Source organism: Schistocerca piceifrons, chromosome 4 (genome assembly GCF_021461385.2).
Source record: "Schistocerca piceifrons isolate TAMUIC-IGC-003096 chromosome 4, iqSchPice1.1, whole genome shotgun sequence".
NCBI lineage: Eukaryota > Metazoa > Arthropoda > Insecta > Orthoptera > Acrididae > Schistocerca > Schistocerca piceifrons.
In genome coordinates this window covers 369,630,743-369,649,817 of record NC_060141.1, presented here as the reverse complement: position 1 = coordinate 369,649,817, position 19,075 = coordinate 369,630,743, and the positions used below count along the sequence as shown (strand labels likewise).

General features: G+C 37.1%; 1 protein-coding gene across 1 annotated transcript in view; it reads left to right on the top strand.

Moving 5' to 3' along the window:
* Positions 1 to 19,075, top strand: part of LOC124796392 (E3 ubiquitin-protein ligase LRSAM1-like) — a 178,339-nt gene that overhangs the window by 32,487 nt on the left and 126,777 nt on the right. Inside the window, exons 3-4 of the mRNA XM_047260561.1 lie at positions 5,998 to 6,126; positions 18,562 to 18,862. Of these exons, the coding sequence (XP_047116517.1) occupies positions 5,998 to 6,126; positions 18,562 to 18,862 (430 nt within the window). The remainder of the gene's footprint in view (positions 1 to 5,997; positions 6,127 to 18,561; positions 18,863 to 19,075) is intronic.

Here is a 19,075-nt window from a genome sequence, read left to right as displayed (position 1 = left end):
AGGAATTACAATTTGTGCAATAATGGGTGAAAAGACTGTTTACTGTGCAGCACATGTGTATCTGACAATTTTATTTTGTAGTTTCAGTATTCAATATACATAAATTGACCTTCCCCAAAAAATTTGCCGTATCTGATAAGATTCAGCATAACTATGATAAGCAATTTTTTGTGTACTCAATTCAGTGGAATCTGCCAGTATTTGCATTGCAAATGCAAAACTGCACAGTTTATTTGATAGGAAGTTGATGTGTGTATTCCAGCTTAACATTTTTGCCACGTTTACTCCCAGGAATTTGACTGTGTCAACTTCTTTCATAAGTTGATTGTTATATTGTTTTTTTTTTCAGTTCCCCAAATTTTGAATGTTTGGTTTTGTAATATACCATATAGGTTTTTGCAGTGTTCAGATTCAACCCATTCAACTAGAACCAGATTTCTAAGGTATCCAGTATGCTTTGTTTGCTGTTGTGCAAGTATTATGTGAGACAGTTTAGAGCATTGTCCTTAATATCCCATTTTGTCTGATTTGTAGACAAGCAAGTCATGGTTCATGGAGTCAAATCCTTTTGCGAGTTCACAGAAAATACCTGCAACTTTACTTTTCTGATCCAATGATTTGCATATCTTTTCAATAAAGTTATTCACTGCTCCAATGTGTTTTTTCCTGATTGAAATCCAAATTGGTTATTTGAAATCCAAATTGGTTATTTGTAGTAATATCATTTTTTACGAAAAAAATTTTGACCTGGTTTGCAGTTATTTTCACTTTTGACAGGACTGGAATAATAGAAATAGGATAACAGTTTCTTATGTCTTTCTTCGACCTTTACTTGAACAGAAGTCTGACTTCGGCATACTTCAAAACACTTGGAAAGCATTCCTGTTTAAAAGAGTGGTTGAATATTTTAGTTAAGGGAGGTGCTATTACGTCACACACTGTTTTAATCACTTTAGTGGATATCCCTTCCCACCCAGCAGAGAGTGTTTTTTTTTTTTTTTTTTTAATGATGATGTAGCATTTTCTGCATACTTTAGTGTGACTTTTTTAAAATCTGTAAGATACTTAGCTTCTTGGTGGAGTCCAAAGGGATTTTCTTTACTCTATTATATCAATATCTGACTTTCCCAAATTTTTGAAGAATTCATTTAAACACACTGATATTTGATATGGGGTTACAATAAAGTTATCACCTACTTAAATCATAATTATTTCATTATTACTAACTCTTAAAACCCAACCCTGATTTGACAATGTACCACACTGCTTTTGTTTTATGTTGTACAGTGAATTTAATGTTTGCCATTTGCTTGTCTGCCTTCACAACTTTTTTAAAATATAGCTTCACAATGATGAACATACTCAGTAAAATGTCTGTTTTTATTATATTTCAGTTCACTGTGGAGTTTCCTCTTCCTGGCATTGGAAGTTTTTATACCCTCAGTTACCCATTTAAGTTTATTAGTCGTTTTGTTACATGTGATTCTAAGTGGAAAAGTTTCAGTAAATATTTCAGGAAAATTGCATAAAGAATTGTTAAAGTTACTAATACTCAAAATACACCTGTTGTACAGCCATACAACCTCTCTTAACTTATTTCTAAATGTAACTGAATTTCTTTCATTGAAGTTCCTTTCCATGGCTTTTGTTACATGAAATTTTTTTGTTAATTTTTGGTATTTGAGTGAATAATGCAGAGTGGTCAGAGATTCCTAAACCTCTACAAAATTTATAAATGTCTCGAACACGATTTATTAGAATATTATCAATATACTGTGCATTTACTCTAGTGGGTTGCATGAAGTTTATTTTGAAGCCAAAGTTTTTTTATTAAGTCAGTGGGCATGTCATTGCTTTCAGCTATGATATTAATATTGAAGTTAGCAGCTATTACTATCTTTTTTCTTCTGTGAGCTTTTCAAGCAGGCAATGAAATTTCACCAGAAAAGCTTCAATTGTAGCTTTCTCTGGTACTCTACAAATAGAAACTACTATGTCATTTAGGTTCCCCAACTTGATACAGCAGCTTGCAAATATACACTCTTCATTAGAATGAGTAAGTATGCAAGATTCTCCATGTGATTTCTCTCATCTGCGAAAGCTGTTGGCTAATTCGAAATTTGCCATTTTACTCAGCTGAATATCTGGTAAAATGTCTTCATAAGAGTCTATAGGACAACATAAATGAAAAGACATTCCAGAAACTTCTAAATGGTTATTTAATGTAAAAAGAATTTTATAGTGTAGAGGAGTATATGCTTCTTTCAGATATGTTTCTTCACTTTCCAGTGTTTGTATGTGATCCCTATCATTTGAATATATTGTATGAAACACATATTTTTGTATGTCTACTCGGTAGTCATGTAAATAACTTTAAGGACCAAATATTGTTAGAGGAAAAAAATGTATACTCTAGTGCTATCATTATTTCCATCTTAATGCCTTATGTTGTAATATGTAGGATAAATGCTTTAAGACATTACATTAAGCTGAACAAGTCATTAGATTTCTAGTACACACTCTGTACATAGTGTAATCAAATGGGACCAAATAAAAAAATCAATCAACCAACAAGTATATTTGTATGAAAACTTTCACTTATTAAAGAAGAGTAGATCCTTAAAGTCACAGCCCATGTGCTCATCAAAAAATGTGACTCCCTAATACCACTACGCTGTGAACAAGAGTGACAAGCACAACAGTAGTTCTTTCTTTCAGGCATCTAAAAGTATTCTGAAACTTGTGGAAGACGTGTACCTCATTTCTGTTGCACAGTTAAAGGTTGTACTTATTACAGTCGTCTCTCAACTTTATTCTTAGGGTGCTGAGGCTCTTGTTACTAAGAACTGTTACACTCATAATCTTAAACTGTTGTAGGAAGCAACAATGCTGCATTGATAGAAAAATCTGCAACAAAGCATTGTGTCTGTCCATTAATATTTCTACACATGTTGAGAAGAGAGAGTGTAAAGTGGTTTGGTAAGAGTGCTCTGTTGACTTGAATGATAGATATTGGGCAAATGAAACATAAAAAATACTCTTGCTGGGAATATTTTGCTGCACAGGATTGAAATACTAAGAAAAAACATCAGGAATAAAGACATTTGGAATACAGATATTGCAATAGCAATAAAGTGGAATAGTATCAATATGTTACATGAAAAGGACAGGAAAGGATGTAAACGATGATTGATGGTGACCAATGCTGTGACGGCAACAAAAGTACTTTCTGGGACTGTGGAGTAATCTTGTTTTCCTTGGATGTGATTTCAACCTCTGTACAATTTTTCTGTTTCTTGTTCTTGAATATACATGGTAAAATTTAGTCACAAATATTTCTGACCAGTGTTAACCTTCACAGTATTCTCATTCTCTGATAACTACCTTCTTACCTCTTTTTACTAAATTTTTTCATATCAAAATACTCGTCAGCCTCCTTATAAAATGTCCTGCAAAGATTTTAATCTTTACAAAATTTTGGTTTGATCAAGTACTTCATAGAGTACGACAGATATAACAAGAAACTGATATTCTTGGCATGTACTAGGAATGTGCTGAAAATTAATGTGTGACATATTAAAATTTAAATAAAAACTGTAACTAATGATATAGTAGTGTAAAGATAAATACTTGAAAAATGGATTGAGAAGACCTATTGCTAGAATTATGTTGTTTATTGGTGATCTTAGTTCCAACATTTCTACATGTGCAGACTGCACTATGAACAAAGAGTGACAAGCTCAAGATCAACTGGTAGGTAACAGATAGTACAAAGGTCTTGAAGGCAAGAAATACCTTTTATTTAGTGTCTCAGAACTCAGGGGGCATGCACTCTGTGTGTGTGTGTGTGTGTGTGTGTGTGTGTGTGTGTGTGTGTGTGTAAGGGGGGGGGGGGGGTTGAGATGGAAACTGGTTTAGGGGTAACACTTTGATCATAAATAAAGGAAAAATAGTAAAGTTAGAAGCAGCAAAAGAGCTGAATTATGGAACAACACTATTGCACAAGCTCTGTGCAAAAAATTCTAACAATATCGATGGATGGGCATCTGAAGTAGGAAAAGCATCGGCAAGTTTTGAATAAAGTGCTAAGTAAACATTGCTATGTGCTAAGAATGCTAGGACTGTTGCAGCATTGAATTGTGGTTGTGTACCTATTGTTTGCTTATATCTGCTGTGATTTGCTGTGAAATACAGGTATGGCAAAACACTTCCAAACTCCAAAAAAAGGGCTATCACAATAATGAAAGCACTTCCCAAAGAAAGCCACGCAGAAAAAATTTAAAGGATTTAAAACAATTACACTTCCTGACTCATATGTTGATGGATATGTGTGTGCTTTTTGAAAACTTGCCAAGGATTTTCAGCACTGAATAATCAAGTTCATAACTAACTACAAAACAAGAAACAGAAATGATCTACACACACACACACACACACACACACACACACACACACACACACACACACCCCTACCTTTTTTTTCTGGCAAGGCCACATTTGGAAAAGATGACATCAAAAACTTACATAATACACTCGCCAATTTGGATCATTTTGTGATAATGTATTTTAAACCATTGTCACAAATCCTTATCCCACTATCATTTCTATAGGAATGGTATTTGAAATGAAAGAAAGATACAGATAGATCGTTCTGCGAGGTGTGAAGCATGGTCAAGTTACTGGCATTTGGCACTTGACGACACTGTTTCCTAAGCAATCTGTTTGTTGTCATTGGAGGCAAACATTTTCTGGAATGTAAAATATCAACCAAGCAAAGTGCCTCACACAGAGGACTTTAAGATTGTTATGCTTGGAAATGGCAAGCAAGCGCTAACTGTTATTATTGTTAATGATTATGTACGGTGTACAAAAAAGAAATTGCCTTTCTTTCCCTTTTGTGGATTTACAGATGAGTTCCAAGCCAAAACTTATATTAAACTGATGTCTTTAGTGGACACGTGTAACTAGAGGTAGCTGTGTACACACAAGAATATGCCACTTGTGATGATTAAAGAGATAGGGATATTGTTTCCTCCGTAAAATTTATCTGTGGTAACTGAGTAAACTTTTTCTTAAGGGAAAAAGTAGTTCTTAGGAAATTATTGCATGAAGAGTTGCTTAATTTTTGATTAGTATGCAAGAGATAATTGACTGAAAGCTCAGTTTTGCATGTCCTGTATATTTTACTGAAATAAACTTGGCTCTGTGTTATGCTTTAGTGGTTCTCAAGAATTGCATTTTCTGATCTATTAGAAAGAACGAAAATAGAAAATGCATATGTTTTTGTACCTGTAGAATCAAGCCAGACAGGATTAATGTATTTAATTGGATATTAAAAATATTAACAAAAACCTTTTCCATAATAAAGCTAGGATCAGATACTGCATTTCCAAACTAACTTTACAGTATGTTGAAGAGGAAAAATATATAGCTGACTAACACAACATGGCAGTTCTTAACCAAACTGTGTAATTGTAAAATCAATTTCCGCATTATAAATCTATTTAGGGGAATACTTCAAAGGAAGCTAATGTTGGGAGGAGGCATCATTAAATTTAATTAGTACAAAACTGTAACCAAGAAATTTATGTAACAATTTCATTTCTGGGTTGAATGAAATATTCAAGTGCAGTGCACAAAATATGTGAGTATTTAACCCAGTTAAAAGAACTTACATATGTTAGCTATCCGTCAACTTGCTAGATTCTGAAACTAAATGCATACCCAATTACAAATACATATCCACTGATGTTCTGCGTAATTTCTTTCATATTATTGATATTATGCTTAAAATAAGTTCATAATGCAAAAGGTAGCTCATACTATAGTAAAAATTTTGTGGGACACAGGCTATAGGAAAGAGCACGTCTGTGTTATATCCAGAAGTTTAATTCAGCTCATCTGTTTATCGGAATAATTTGTTTGCACCATGAAAATATTCTTTACTGTTCCATGTATGTTGTTTCGTAGCTTTAGTATTCTGTTTTTTCCTTTTAGGACAACCATTTGACATCTCTATCTGGAGGAGGGAATCTGGCTGACCTTTCACTTCTGCAAGTGCTGGATCTTCATAACAATTCTCTTTCAAAGTTACCAGATGACTTAAGGCATCTACAAAACCTTAGGGTATGTAGTGACCAAAGGCAGCAACAGTTTGAACATATTTTAATGTAAACTAATATGATTTTAGTAGCACATTTGGCATGTACTTATAGTTTCATGTGTGTTGTTTTGTGTGATGGGCAACTTTAAATTCTCTTAACACCCCTGTGTGAAACCTTGAAAGCGATTCTTTCAGGATCTGAGGCTTTCTTTCTATTTAGTAATGGGATTGTGCTCCTCTCATGATAATAGGCCTTACCCAGGGGTATGATGTCAGATTTTTTTTCCTTGTCAAATGAAGTAGCTGAAATCATACCATTACTTGATCAAGTGAAGGAAGTCATGTACAGAGCCTTCCAGAAACTGCATGTCTTGTGGAATTGATAACACTAGGTAAGTTCAGCCTTGTCTTAGTAGGTAATATATCTCCCTTGATACTCAAGTAGTGATATTGGGCCATCAATCATTGTTGAATCTGATCTCAGCCCAAAATAATTCCTTAAGAAGCATTTTGACTGAAAAGTATTAGTGAGTAATAGATGCATACTGCATGTCTTTATGTGCTTGTGTATGTCAAGTGATATTTCAAAAAGAAGTGTTTCTTTTGCATACAAAAGAATTGGCAGTTTAATGACAGACGTGAAAGAAAACCATGGGTAGTCCATCCATCTCCTTTGAAAATATGAAAAATTGTCTTGATCATGCACATTCCTTCGGTGTATATTCTGCTTACAGTGCCAGTACTGTAGCAATGAAATTTTTATATGAAGGAGAATGGACTTGAAAATTCCTTTAAAAAATATGTTAGAGTCAATCCTTGACTATTGAAAAGGGAAATATCATCCTTAGTCAATGGTAAAGTGATCTTTGGAGAAGAGAGAAGCACCTGTATTGGTATCATGACCTCTGACACTAAGCAGAGAAGGTAGTAGGAATATAAAGAAGTACTATATAAGAGAAATTAACTACAAGACAGTGTTACAGAAAAAGAATGAAGATTAGATATGATACTGCAGGAAGAATTTGACAGTGCACTGAAAACCCTCAGTTGAAACTAAGACCCAGGAGTTGATGATATTCCTTCAGAATTTCCGAGATCCATGATGGAATTATTCAATTTGATGTGCAACTCTTATGCGACAAGCAAAATACCCTCAGACTTCGAGAATAATGTAGAATTTGAGAAAGATTTTTGATGATGCTGACTGGAACACATTCTTTGAAATTTTGAATGAGCACCAGGAGTAAGATACAGGGAGGAAAACGCTATCTATAACTTGTACAGAAAACTGACTGTAGTCATATCAGTCAAAGGACATGAAAAGGAAGCAGTAGTCAAGAAGGAAATGAAACAGGATTGTAACCTACCCCAATACCCCTATATTGAACTGTCTGTAAAAGAACCATGGAGAAATAAAAAAAAAGGAATTAAAGTTCAAAGAAAAGAAATAAAAGCTTTTAGGCTTGCCAATGACGTTGTAATTCTGTCAGATGGCAGAGAATCAGAAGGACAGTTGGTCAGAATGGATAGTGTCTTCACAACAGATTATAGGAGGAACATCAACAAAGGAAAACAGCAATAATGGAACTATCTGTTATCTGCAGCTGTGCTCACATATCTGTAAAATGACATGTGCATATGACTTTATTGGTCAGGAGACCGCATTTGGTATGTTTGGCGCTTAGTGCAAATCTTTTTATTTGACACCAATTCAGCGGCTTACACATTGATGATGATAGAATGATGATAAAGACAACACCCACACACCAAGTCTCCAGGGGAGGAAATCAACCGATCTGGGCATTGAACCCGGAACCCTGTGATCAAGGGTCAGCAATGCTTACCAAAAGACCATGCTTATCAGTAGTTTAGTTATGATGAGTGATGACGATGGTACTAAAATGAAATGTGGACTTCCTAAAACTATTAAATAGCAATAAACTAATGAATAATGAAAATAAATAAATTGTAGTTCTGTGTAGTGTGAATTTTTTAGCATTTGTATGTGCAATAAATCAGCTGCCCTCACACTTCTGTCTTTTACCTGTGTCTGCGCTTGCGTACCATAATCCAATACAGCCTCAGTAAATACCTCTCACTTTCTGCATATAAAAGCGTGACATCTCTTTGTTTGTCATACAGCATTTAAAGGACATTGTTGCGAGTCTTCAAGCGTCTCAGAAGCTATAAGTTATGTGACTGCCAGCAGCTAAAATGTGACAGTCCTGTGAATGATTAGTATAGAAGTATGGGTTAGGCATGTTGAGGATTGTATAAGTACTGTATTCATTTTGTTGAATTGTATTATGTACAGTGTATCAAACAATAAAAGCATATCCATAAATATGATACAGTTCAAAAGTTAAAGAAGAAATATCTTTTTCAAAGGGTAATTATTGTTCCATATTTCATGTCATATTCCTCAAATCAATAAATATCATGCACTACATACTTTCTAAAATAGCCTATGTTCTTCCTTGGTGTCCAAACTATCTCCATACCAAATTTCATCAAAATTGGTTCAGTGGTTTATTCATGAAAGCATAACAGACAGCATGACTTTCGTATTTATGATATTATTATCGATGTAGTAGAAACAAATCGGGAAATGCTGAGGGAGTTAGATTAGGAAATGAGATGAGTTTTCTGTTTGGGCATCAGAATAGCTGATGATAACCTAACTAGAGAGTATATGAAATTATAAACTGGTAATAATAAGGGAAGCATTTCTGGAAAAGAAAAATTTGTTAGCATCAAATATAAAATGAAGTGTCCTAACTTGTGTGTTGTTGGTGCAGCCTTATATGGAGTGAAACATGGATAGCAAGCAGTTCAAACAGGAAGAGGATAGAAGCTTCTGAAATGTGGTGCTATAGGAGAATGCTGGATATTAGATGGACAGATCAAATAACCAATGATTAGTTACTGAATTAAATTGGGTAGAGGAGAAATTTATGGCACAGCCTGACTAAAATAAATGATTGAATAATAGGGCATATCTGGAGGCAGAGACACCAAGGAATTTTCAGTATGGTAATGGAGGGAAATGTGGGTGGGTGGGGGTGGGAGGGGGGGGGGGGAGGGCTTATAAAAATTGTAGAGGGAGACTAAGGCTTGACTACAGTAAGCAGGTTGAAATGGCTGTAGGTAGCATTAGTTCTAGAATGAGATTTTCACTCTGCAGCGGAGTGTGCGCTGATATTAAACTTCCTGGCAGATTAAAACTGTGTGCCGGACCGAGACTCGAACTCGGGACCTTTGCCTTTCGCGGGCAAGTGCTTTGCCAATTGAGCTACCCAAGCACCACTCACGCCCCGTCCTCACAGCTTCACTTCTGCCAGTACCTCGTCTCCTACCTTCCAAACTTTTGCAGGAGAGCTTCTGTAAAGTTTGGAAGGTACTGAGGTACTGGCAGAAGTGAAGCTGTGAGGACGGGGTGTGAGTCATGCTTTGCTAGCTCAGTTGGTAGAGCTCTTGTCCGCGAAAGGCAAAGGTCTCGAGTTCGAGTCTTGGTCCAACACACAGTTTTAATCTGCCAGAAAGTTTCAGCATTAGTTCTGTCAAGATGGAGAGTTGTATCTGGAATAGGATAACACACAGAGGTGCATCAACCCAGCATGGGCTGAAGACCACAACAACAATGCCGTTGTCTGACAAGGAAACATCACCAGCTTGACCATATATTTCAAGAAGGAAAGAAGCACATATGCAATATATCAACCCCAGCAATCGATCCTGCATGAAAATTTGGGCTCTAATTCTGATAACAGGCTGTTCTGAGCTTCTGAACATATATCCAAATTTTTGTGCACACCAGTTTTTTGTCACACACTTTGGCCCATTTCAGCCACCTAATGCATGAACATAAAGTACTGTACAGTAGACTAACAACCAGAACTCCCCTGTTTGCAGAATATTAAAGGTGAGAGAAGAGGAAGGTGGAGGTGGACACATCTGGCCAACGTGTTTTGAAATATTGTTTGAGAACACACATTATTTTACCAGAAAAATAGTTAAGGAATAGCACATCCCAACAAATGTACTTCACTTTAACAGTGCCAGCTTTAAAATTCAAAAAGAAAATATTGAACATCAGTGATGTTAATAATTACATGGTACTACACTACTTCTTTGATGACAAACGTACCTGTTTCATTCATTTACACTGCATTTGTGAATTGCAGTGTAAAAGTGTTCAAAGTAAGGATATCTCCAGCAGCAGCTACATCTTAGAAACTGCTCAGTTTGACATAATGAACAAAGTATGTTACCAGTGTCAAAACGGTATGTCACAAACCTCTTATTCACTCCACTGTGCAGTACTTTGCGCTTGGGCATTAAGTGGCTGCAGGGGGGCAGAGGGAGTGACAACTGGTGCATGTACATATATAAAAACTGTGCTTCCAGGAAGTCATAACTGTGTACTATCAGAAATGTGGGTCACAGTTTCATGCAGGATCAGTTGCTGAAGCTGATATTCAGCAAATGCGCTCTTTTCCCCCTTGAAATATGAGGCCAAGTTGGTGATGTTTCCTTGTGAGTTCTTAGAGTTATGATGCATCAGAAGTAGAACAAAATTAAGTACTCTCTATTTATATAAAATTATGGTATGTATTTGGTTTTTTCCATGCTTCTGACGTGCATAATTTTTTGTGAAGCATACTTCGATGGCCATTATATCCTAGCAAATAGCAGCTGCTAGTATCTTTGAGTACACACTACCCCAACAGCCGTGGCATTTGGCACTGATTTTGCTCCACTGCATAGTTTTCCAGGCTCCTCAAACAGAGTAAAACAACATTACATCAGCTGCATAATATTTAAGAACCTTTTTGAAATAAGGATGACAGTTTATTCATTTATATACCAAAAAGTGGCATTGTGTACATTGAAAAACAATCTTGTTTTCTTTTTGTGTCTTGAAAGTCGTGCATAAATTTACTTCCACCCATATTAACTGCTGCTACAGCTCTGCATAGCTACCAAACACAATATTACAGAAGTAGAATATCGTTCTTGATGTGTCCAGAAAAATAAGGTAACAAATATCTCAAAAGGCCTTTTGCATGGGTCAGTATGTTTTTCAGAATTTTAGGATGTTGCTCTGGAGATTTTACTGCTATAGTTAAGTGATAACACTGTTGTTGTCGTCTTCAGTCCAGAGACTGGTTTGATGTAGCTCTCCATGCTACCCTATCCTGTGCAAGCTTCTTCATCTCCAAGTACCTACTGCAACCTACATCCTTCTGAATCTGCTTAGTATATCATATCTTGGTCTCCCTCCACGATTTTTACCCTCCATGCTGCCCTCCAATACTAAATTGGTGATCCCTTGATGCCTCAGAACATGTCCTGTCAACTGACCCCTTCTAATGTAAGTTAATTAATCATGTATGAGTATTTTGTGTCACTCACTATAACTGGCAGTTTAGATGGAACTTAAGACAGTATTTGCAAGTTGTGCATTATAATCTATTGGAATGGTGTCATAATGCTACAGTGCTGCTGCTGAAAGACAAATTGTTAAAAAATACAAGAATAAAATGAAGTGACATAATGAATAGAATAAGCATAGTGACATGATGACTTTGTACATTCCTAAATCAATACACAGTGAAGAAAAAATGTTGCACTTGGAGATGGAATGCAATTTCTCATCAGATTCTAGACAAAAGTTTATCAAGCAAAATCAGATTGGATGCATTTTGAAAACACATGTATGAAAACAAGGAGCTGGCAACACTGTACAAAGGAACATGTATCACCCCACACTACATACCAACCATCGTAGCTCAGTGAGAAGATTGCTGGGACAGCAAATCCACATCCACTATGGAACTGTGGTTCGAATCCTCATCAGGTTCCTATTTGATTTCTTAGACATCCGTTCCCTAGTTTTTGTTGTTAATAAATAGGACATCATTTTGTCACTGACAATAACTTATCATATGACAGTTGGATCCATTACCTGAAATACAGGTATCTAGAAAAATCAGCGGTGGCTGAGCACAGTTTGTTAAATAAACATAAGATTTTATTCAATAAAACAAGAATACTTGCTCAAACTTCAAACTATTGGGACTCAGTCATCAGGGAAGCAGTTGAAATTAGACTATGTTAAAATAATTTCAACAGAGACTCCAGATATGCACTAATCAATGCATGGAAGCGCGCAGTTGATAAAGAAAGAGCGCAGAGGGAGACTTCTTACATTCCTCGCAGTTCTCCGCCTGTTGTGATGGATGGTGCTGCAAGCAACGCTGGATAAAGCGCGCAAACAAAATCTATAAACATAGAGGCCGCCACCTCTGTACACGCCGTTTTCACCGTGATGTCATCCAGCCAATGAGAAGCCCTCCACTGCTTATAAAAGCGGAAGCCTCACCAGTCCATGACAGTTAGTTTTACCCCTGACAAAGATTACGTAGGTGGTCATCGAAAGCTTTGGATTTTATCCAAATTTGACAGGGCAAGTAAACCGAGAACTTTTTGTGCAACTTACCCTCGTATTTAACCTCCTAACTGATTATCTTCAGGTTTAACTGTTTTGCTGAGAAGTGTTACCCTCCAAATTGTATGCATTCCTGTACCAACGTCACAATTATGAACATTATAGTTTCTCTCACTGCTGATAGTTAGCACCAGTGTCCAGATTATAATCATTGTAATTCCTTTTGCTGTCACTTGTTAGTGTTTTGCTGCAGTGTATTGCTACTGGCTTGTGCTTGTGTAGTTTTTGCAACATTACCGTGTTGTTTTATAGCATGTTGGTGCAGTTGTTACAGTATTACATCTGCTTGCAGTATTCTAAAATGAACAGTGATTATTCCAGTGATGAAGATCAGTGGGAAGACATCCCTGTTTCAGAATCTGGTGATGACTCTTTTGACCTTTCATCAAGTGAGGAAGAATATGAAGAAGACACTGATATGTATTGTGAGAGTATGGCATATTTGGGATAAAAATGATTGTGTTCCACCAAGATTTCCATTTACTGCTAACTGCTAATCCTGGCTGTATGATTCCTTTTGCTGATTATGAACTTGAAATATTTGAACACTTATTTAATTGGGATTTGGTGGAAATGATTCGGTTGGAAAGAGCTAAATATATCAGTCAGTGTTTTTCAACCACTAGATGTAATGTTTTGCCACCATCATGTGAAGAACTTCTTTTCCTTGCTCTAACCATTTTGTAAAGTGTTGTTCACAAACCTGAATTGCAGATGGACTGGATGCAACAGACAAGCACATCAACTCCATTTTTCAATGATGTAATGTCTTACAAAATGTTTTGCTAAATGAAAAAGTATCTTCATTTTTCTTGTAATGGAGTGTATGATGCTGCAAATCACACAGATCCTTGGCTCAACAAAATTTGGCCAGTTTACCAGCACCTTGAAAATAAAATCAAAGCTTCATATGTTCCTAAATGGGTCATTATGATGGATGAAGATCTACTTTTTCACAATAGCCAACTGGGTTGGATACAGTATATCCTGATGAAAATGTCAAGATATGGAATCAAATGCTACATGCTGTGTGAATCATCTAGCAGATACATGTGGTCCCTGATTACTTATGGGGGGGAAAGGAGAAAGCTGGATTCAAACTTTACAGATTTTCCAGTGTCATAATAAGTTGTTTTGACACTTTCCACTCCTAAAGCAAGGTTACTGTCTAATGACAGATAGCTTTTACACATCCCCAGAGTTAGCAGATTTTCTAATTTTGAAATCCAGCGATAGATATGGAACAGTAAAAATGACCCAAAAAGACATGCCACAATCTCTCCTAAATAAAAAAATTACAGAACAGTGAAGTTGCAGGTGAAAAATGAGGAAAAGCTGTAGCATTGCGTCGGAAAGACTAGAAAGATGTGGTATTTCTTTCAACTATCCACACTATGGGTATGATGGAGACTGAGAAAAGGTCAAAGAAAATAATGAAGCCAAAGCTTTTGCTTGAGAGGAGTGGACCGAGCTGATCAGAGAATGGCATCATATCCAATACCAGAAAGCAAGGCAAGACATACTACAATAAAAATCTTTGTCCATTTCCTGGAAATTCCTGTGTGGAATTCTTTTATTTTGTGTGGCATGTCTGGAGGGAAGCAGGAATTACTGGAATTTATGTTGACCTTCTCGGAAAAAATAGTTGAGAAATACAAAGGGAGTGCCATTTCTCCTGAGCCAGGCTGACCGGGATGAACACACCACCCTCTTCGGTTGACAGAAAGGCATTTTCCAGAAGTATTAAGCCGACAGAGAAGAAGAACAGTTTGACATGAATATGCACAATTTGCTCCTAGAAACAGGATGCACATGGGAAGTTCATCTGGAGGGAAATATGATACTACTGCCCCCAATGCCAGGTCCCTTTGTGCATCACATCCTACTTCAGAATCTGTCATGCAGAAACGAGTTTATAATACCATTCTAAGGTGATTTTCGTTTGTATGTACCATCTGATCTGTATCTTTAAATAAAAAAAATCATCTTTTTAATAAACAGTGTGTTGTAACAAGTATTTGCAGAGATTTGTGATGAGCCCAAGTTATCTTGGGATAATACCATTTATCCACCTCGTCCTACAATATCTCCTTACATTTTTCTGATAAATGTAGGAATGAGTTGCCAAAGCAATATATTTTCAAAAAATTGTAAAATTACGTAGTAGAGGAAATAAGTAAGGCTTTGAAAGTTTTGTGGCAAGAATAGGTACATTATGAAGTTAAAGGAAGCATTTACAAGGAAATTGATTTGTCATGGAGGTCCAGTGTACTGGCCTCCATGTTCCCTGAGCCTTAATTCACTATATTTTTATTTGTGGGGACACTTAAAGGAACAAGTTTATAGTACTCCACCCATGGATGTACACGGCCTGATAGTCTGCATGCTTGATGCTTCAGCAATATTGCACGCAGGAAGATTGTGTAGGGTCCAGGAAAGCACAATCCAGCAAGTGGCAAAGTGTTTGCAAATGCAGGGTGGTCATTTGAACATCATCTCTAAAGCGCATGTTGCTCATATGTGTACGTACTGGCTCTTTGAGGATAAGCATGGCCGTCAGACGTAGAGAATAGAATTTTTATGCATAGCATAATTTGAGCCTTATTGGATACAGCCAATGTTGTTGTGGATGTACCAGAGTGATCATTTATGTCTGTAAGAAGTTTGTATTATGTCTTAATGCTTAAATAAAGGTGACATAGACAGAAAGAGATACACAAGTTATCGCATAGTGGAGGCATAAATTGGATACAGCGTAGTGGTTTAACTAAGTGGGGAGAGGGGAGGGGGGGGGGGGGTTGGGTTTGGCACGAACGCAACTCAAACATTGGTAAGTCTGCATATCCGTTCCCCGCAACGCTGCCTCATTCAACTGAGCTAATGCCAAGGCTCTGGCACAGTGCAGAGTTTGTGCTTCCTGTTCTTGTTCACACAGTTACGGTGTTGGCATAGCCTCACTTTTTAAATTGTATTTCTGTTAAACCTATTGGTGGGGCTAGATTTTGCTAGGTACACTTACGACATGAATTGGGATGAAGAATCACATGCTCACTGCCAAGTGTGGCATTCCACCCCCCTCCCCAGTATATTCAGTAATCTATAGGCAGCCAAAAAACATACATTGCTGATGTAAAAAATTGTTAACTTTGCAATTAGACAATATCAAGTTCCTTTAAAAACACTCAGACCCTATCACTAATGCATATTAGTTGCTGTCTGTTACGGGGAGTGGTGCAAAGATGTAGGCTCATAGATTTCAGCTTGGAAACCCAGCTTTAGCCCTTAGAAAAGTCCCGCAAGTGCTGCTGAGTTTTAACAGCTGCTTTCTCTGTTATGCCACCTGATGAGTTTGTGGTCATTTTCAGGATATTTTTATTATTTACTTATTCTTCTTGATAACAGTGTATTATATGGGTAGCTAAAATTGGCCATACAACCTACACATCCATACATATTATAAAATACATTGTGTGTGTGTGTGTGTGTGTGTGTGTGTGTGTGTGTGTGTGTGTGTGTGTGTGTGTGTTTTCCACATCTCCTCCAAAACAATTAGATCGATCGTGACCAAACTTGATGCACACATAACTTACTCTCTGGAAAGAACCACTTTGGTGAAAGAGCCATGTACCTTCCAAAGGGATGGGGGATGAAAAGGAAGCATTGCTCATGACACACAAATAGCCAGACTATATTCACATAGTATTTGAGAATGAGAGTATTTAGTGACTTGCAACCAACTCTACACAAAGTGCCTCCCTGTAAAAACCTTTTCAACTCCTTCAGTATATTGGACAAAGGAGTTCTTGTCACTGCAGGCCTGGGGATGGCCAGGACTTTTTGGTGTGAAAGGGATGGCAGCTGTCAAAATGTGGGTACTGTTGGTAGTTGGTGGGTTTAATGGCATGTGTGGAGCCATCAGACAGGATGAGGTTAGTGTCCAGGAAGATGTTGGGTTGAGGAGGACAGGGTGGAATGTGTGGGAGAGAAAGTGTTGAGGGTGTGAAGGAATGAGGAGAGATCATGAAGGCATCGTCAGTGAACCTGAACCAGCCAGGGTTTTGGGTTTTTAGAAGTCTGGGAAGATTTCCTGTAGATGGCCCATAAACAGGTAGGCATACGAGGATGTCAAGTGGGTGCCCGTGCCTGTGCTGCAAATTTGTTTGTATACCTTAACATTCAAAAGAGAAGTAGCTTTGTATTAGGATAGAGTTAATACGGTGAACAAAGAATGAGCTAGTGGATTTGGAGTCTAAAGGACACTGGAAGAGATAGTGTTCAGTTTCACCAAGACTATGGGCATGAGGGATGTTGGCGTATGGGGAAGTGACATCAACAGTGACAAGCAGGGATCCAGGTGGTAAAGGGGTGAGGATGGCGGAGAGCCAGTGAATGAAGTGATTCTTATCTTTGGCATGACCAACACCTCCAAGCAGTTGCCCAAAATGTAGCCTTCCACATCAAAGGTAGCCTCCACCATCAGCTCTTTGAACTTTGAAGATGGGATTTATCCTGATAACATACACTCTGCTCCCAAAATTATCCTGGCCTCAACTTACGATAACCAGTGATTCCACCATACAATACAACAGTGTGTCCCCCTTTTCCACTAGTCAACATTCTGTACAGGTGGACTGCAGTTAGTGCTGCAACAACTGAAGACAGTCTTCGTAGTCTCCGTGGAGTCATTCTGAAAGTTTTTAGAAATGTGGTCCTGTGAATCGTATATCGATTAAAGGAATGGAAATACTGTTGATGCATTGTTTTATGGCCACAGAATATAGAAGATAATTATTGTATGCCAGGGTAATTCCAGGATGAGTGCAATGCTAACAGGAAACATGAATGAATTTAAAGATATTTGTTCTAGAAGGAAACAGTGCCCATAAATCAGAAAAAGGATGATTTTTCATTGTATTTTGACTCTTACCTAGTTGTCTTCTTAAAGAGTTTTGAGGACAGATTTCTGTTGCTCACTATCTGGATACCAATAGAACTGTCCACAATTTTGCCTTAGAATGCATTTTGTCACATTCAGGAACGCTGTTAACATTAGGTATGAAAAGGAAAGTTGCTACTCACCATATAGCAAAGATACTGAGTTCATTGTTTGATCAGGAATGCTTTCACATATTTGATGTGTGGATATTTTATTTATTGAAGTGTTTCAGGTTGGCTTGGCCTATGTGATGGTTTGTTATACTTCACTTCATGCACCAAATGCATAACTAAGTTGACACCTGAATATTCCTTGTATGTACAAAGTATTTGCTTATTGAATATTTGTTCACTGTTCAGTAATATTAATCAGGGTCCATCTAGTCTGTACCCTGAATCCATGTGTTTTCTTCCTCCAACTTTGCTCAGATTTCACCTCCTTACTGGCTGCAGATAAAGCTGCTGAAAATAACTTCTCATTCTCATTCACTCGACCACATAAATAAGAAGTGAGATTCAGTTCACTTTCTTATATTATCTTCAAAGTTAATACTCAGCACATGATAAATGAGGACAGCTAGCAGCTCTTATACTGCCTCTCTGTACTGCATTCATAACAGAGATGATATTCCACTTGATAATTAACAGCTACACTACATTTATTTTCTTTGACATTTAGCGTTCTTAGATTTCAAGGAACTCTTTCTTCTGCACCATCTGCTCCATGGAACTCCTATCTCCTCCTCAGCAGGTAGGGTTGTCTGACTGCTATCCACTTCCGTACAGTCACTGGATCATTTACCTCTGGTATCAGCACCTACCATTTAAAATACTTCTCACCAGTGGGGTGCTCCCCACTTATCAACTAGTCTCAGGCATGAACACCTTTTCTCTGACAAGTGTATTTAAGGATGTGATACCTCTCATTCAAGGAATGGGATGTATCACTAAAATATACTGTGACTTTTAGTATGTTTTGACAGGTTGCTTGAAGATCCATTGTTTGTTGCAGGTTTTGAATCTCAGCAGAAACTCCTTAAAACAGCTTCCTGCCACTGTATCTGAGCTCAAATTATTAAATACATTGGATGTATCAAACAATAGACTGAAAGATATTTTATGTGAGTTCAATGAACTCAGACATTTGGAATCTTTGGATGTTCGGGGAAATAAATCACTGTCTAAGCTGCCAACCTCCCTTGGACATTGTGTACATTTGAAAAAGTTATTAGCAGATACAGACTCCTTAAGATACCCACCTCCCAACATAGTACAACAAGGAACTACAGCTGTTGTTACATTTCTGTCACAAGGTACTGTGTTTAATTTATGCTCAAAAGAGAAAAATAAATTTTAAATGTTTTGTAGTTGTCTTATTCAGTTGAATTATGCAATTGCAGGAAATTTGTTATTGAACTGTTATGTTTGGCTGTGATCTCCACTTATGTCATTATTTTTTTCTCTTGTGAATTGTATTCGCTCAGATAACCAAACAGCAAAATTGCTATGTTCCTTAAATTTGTGAA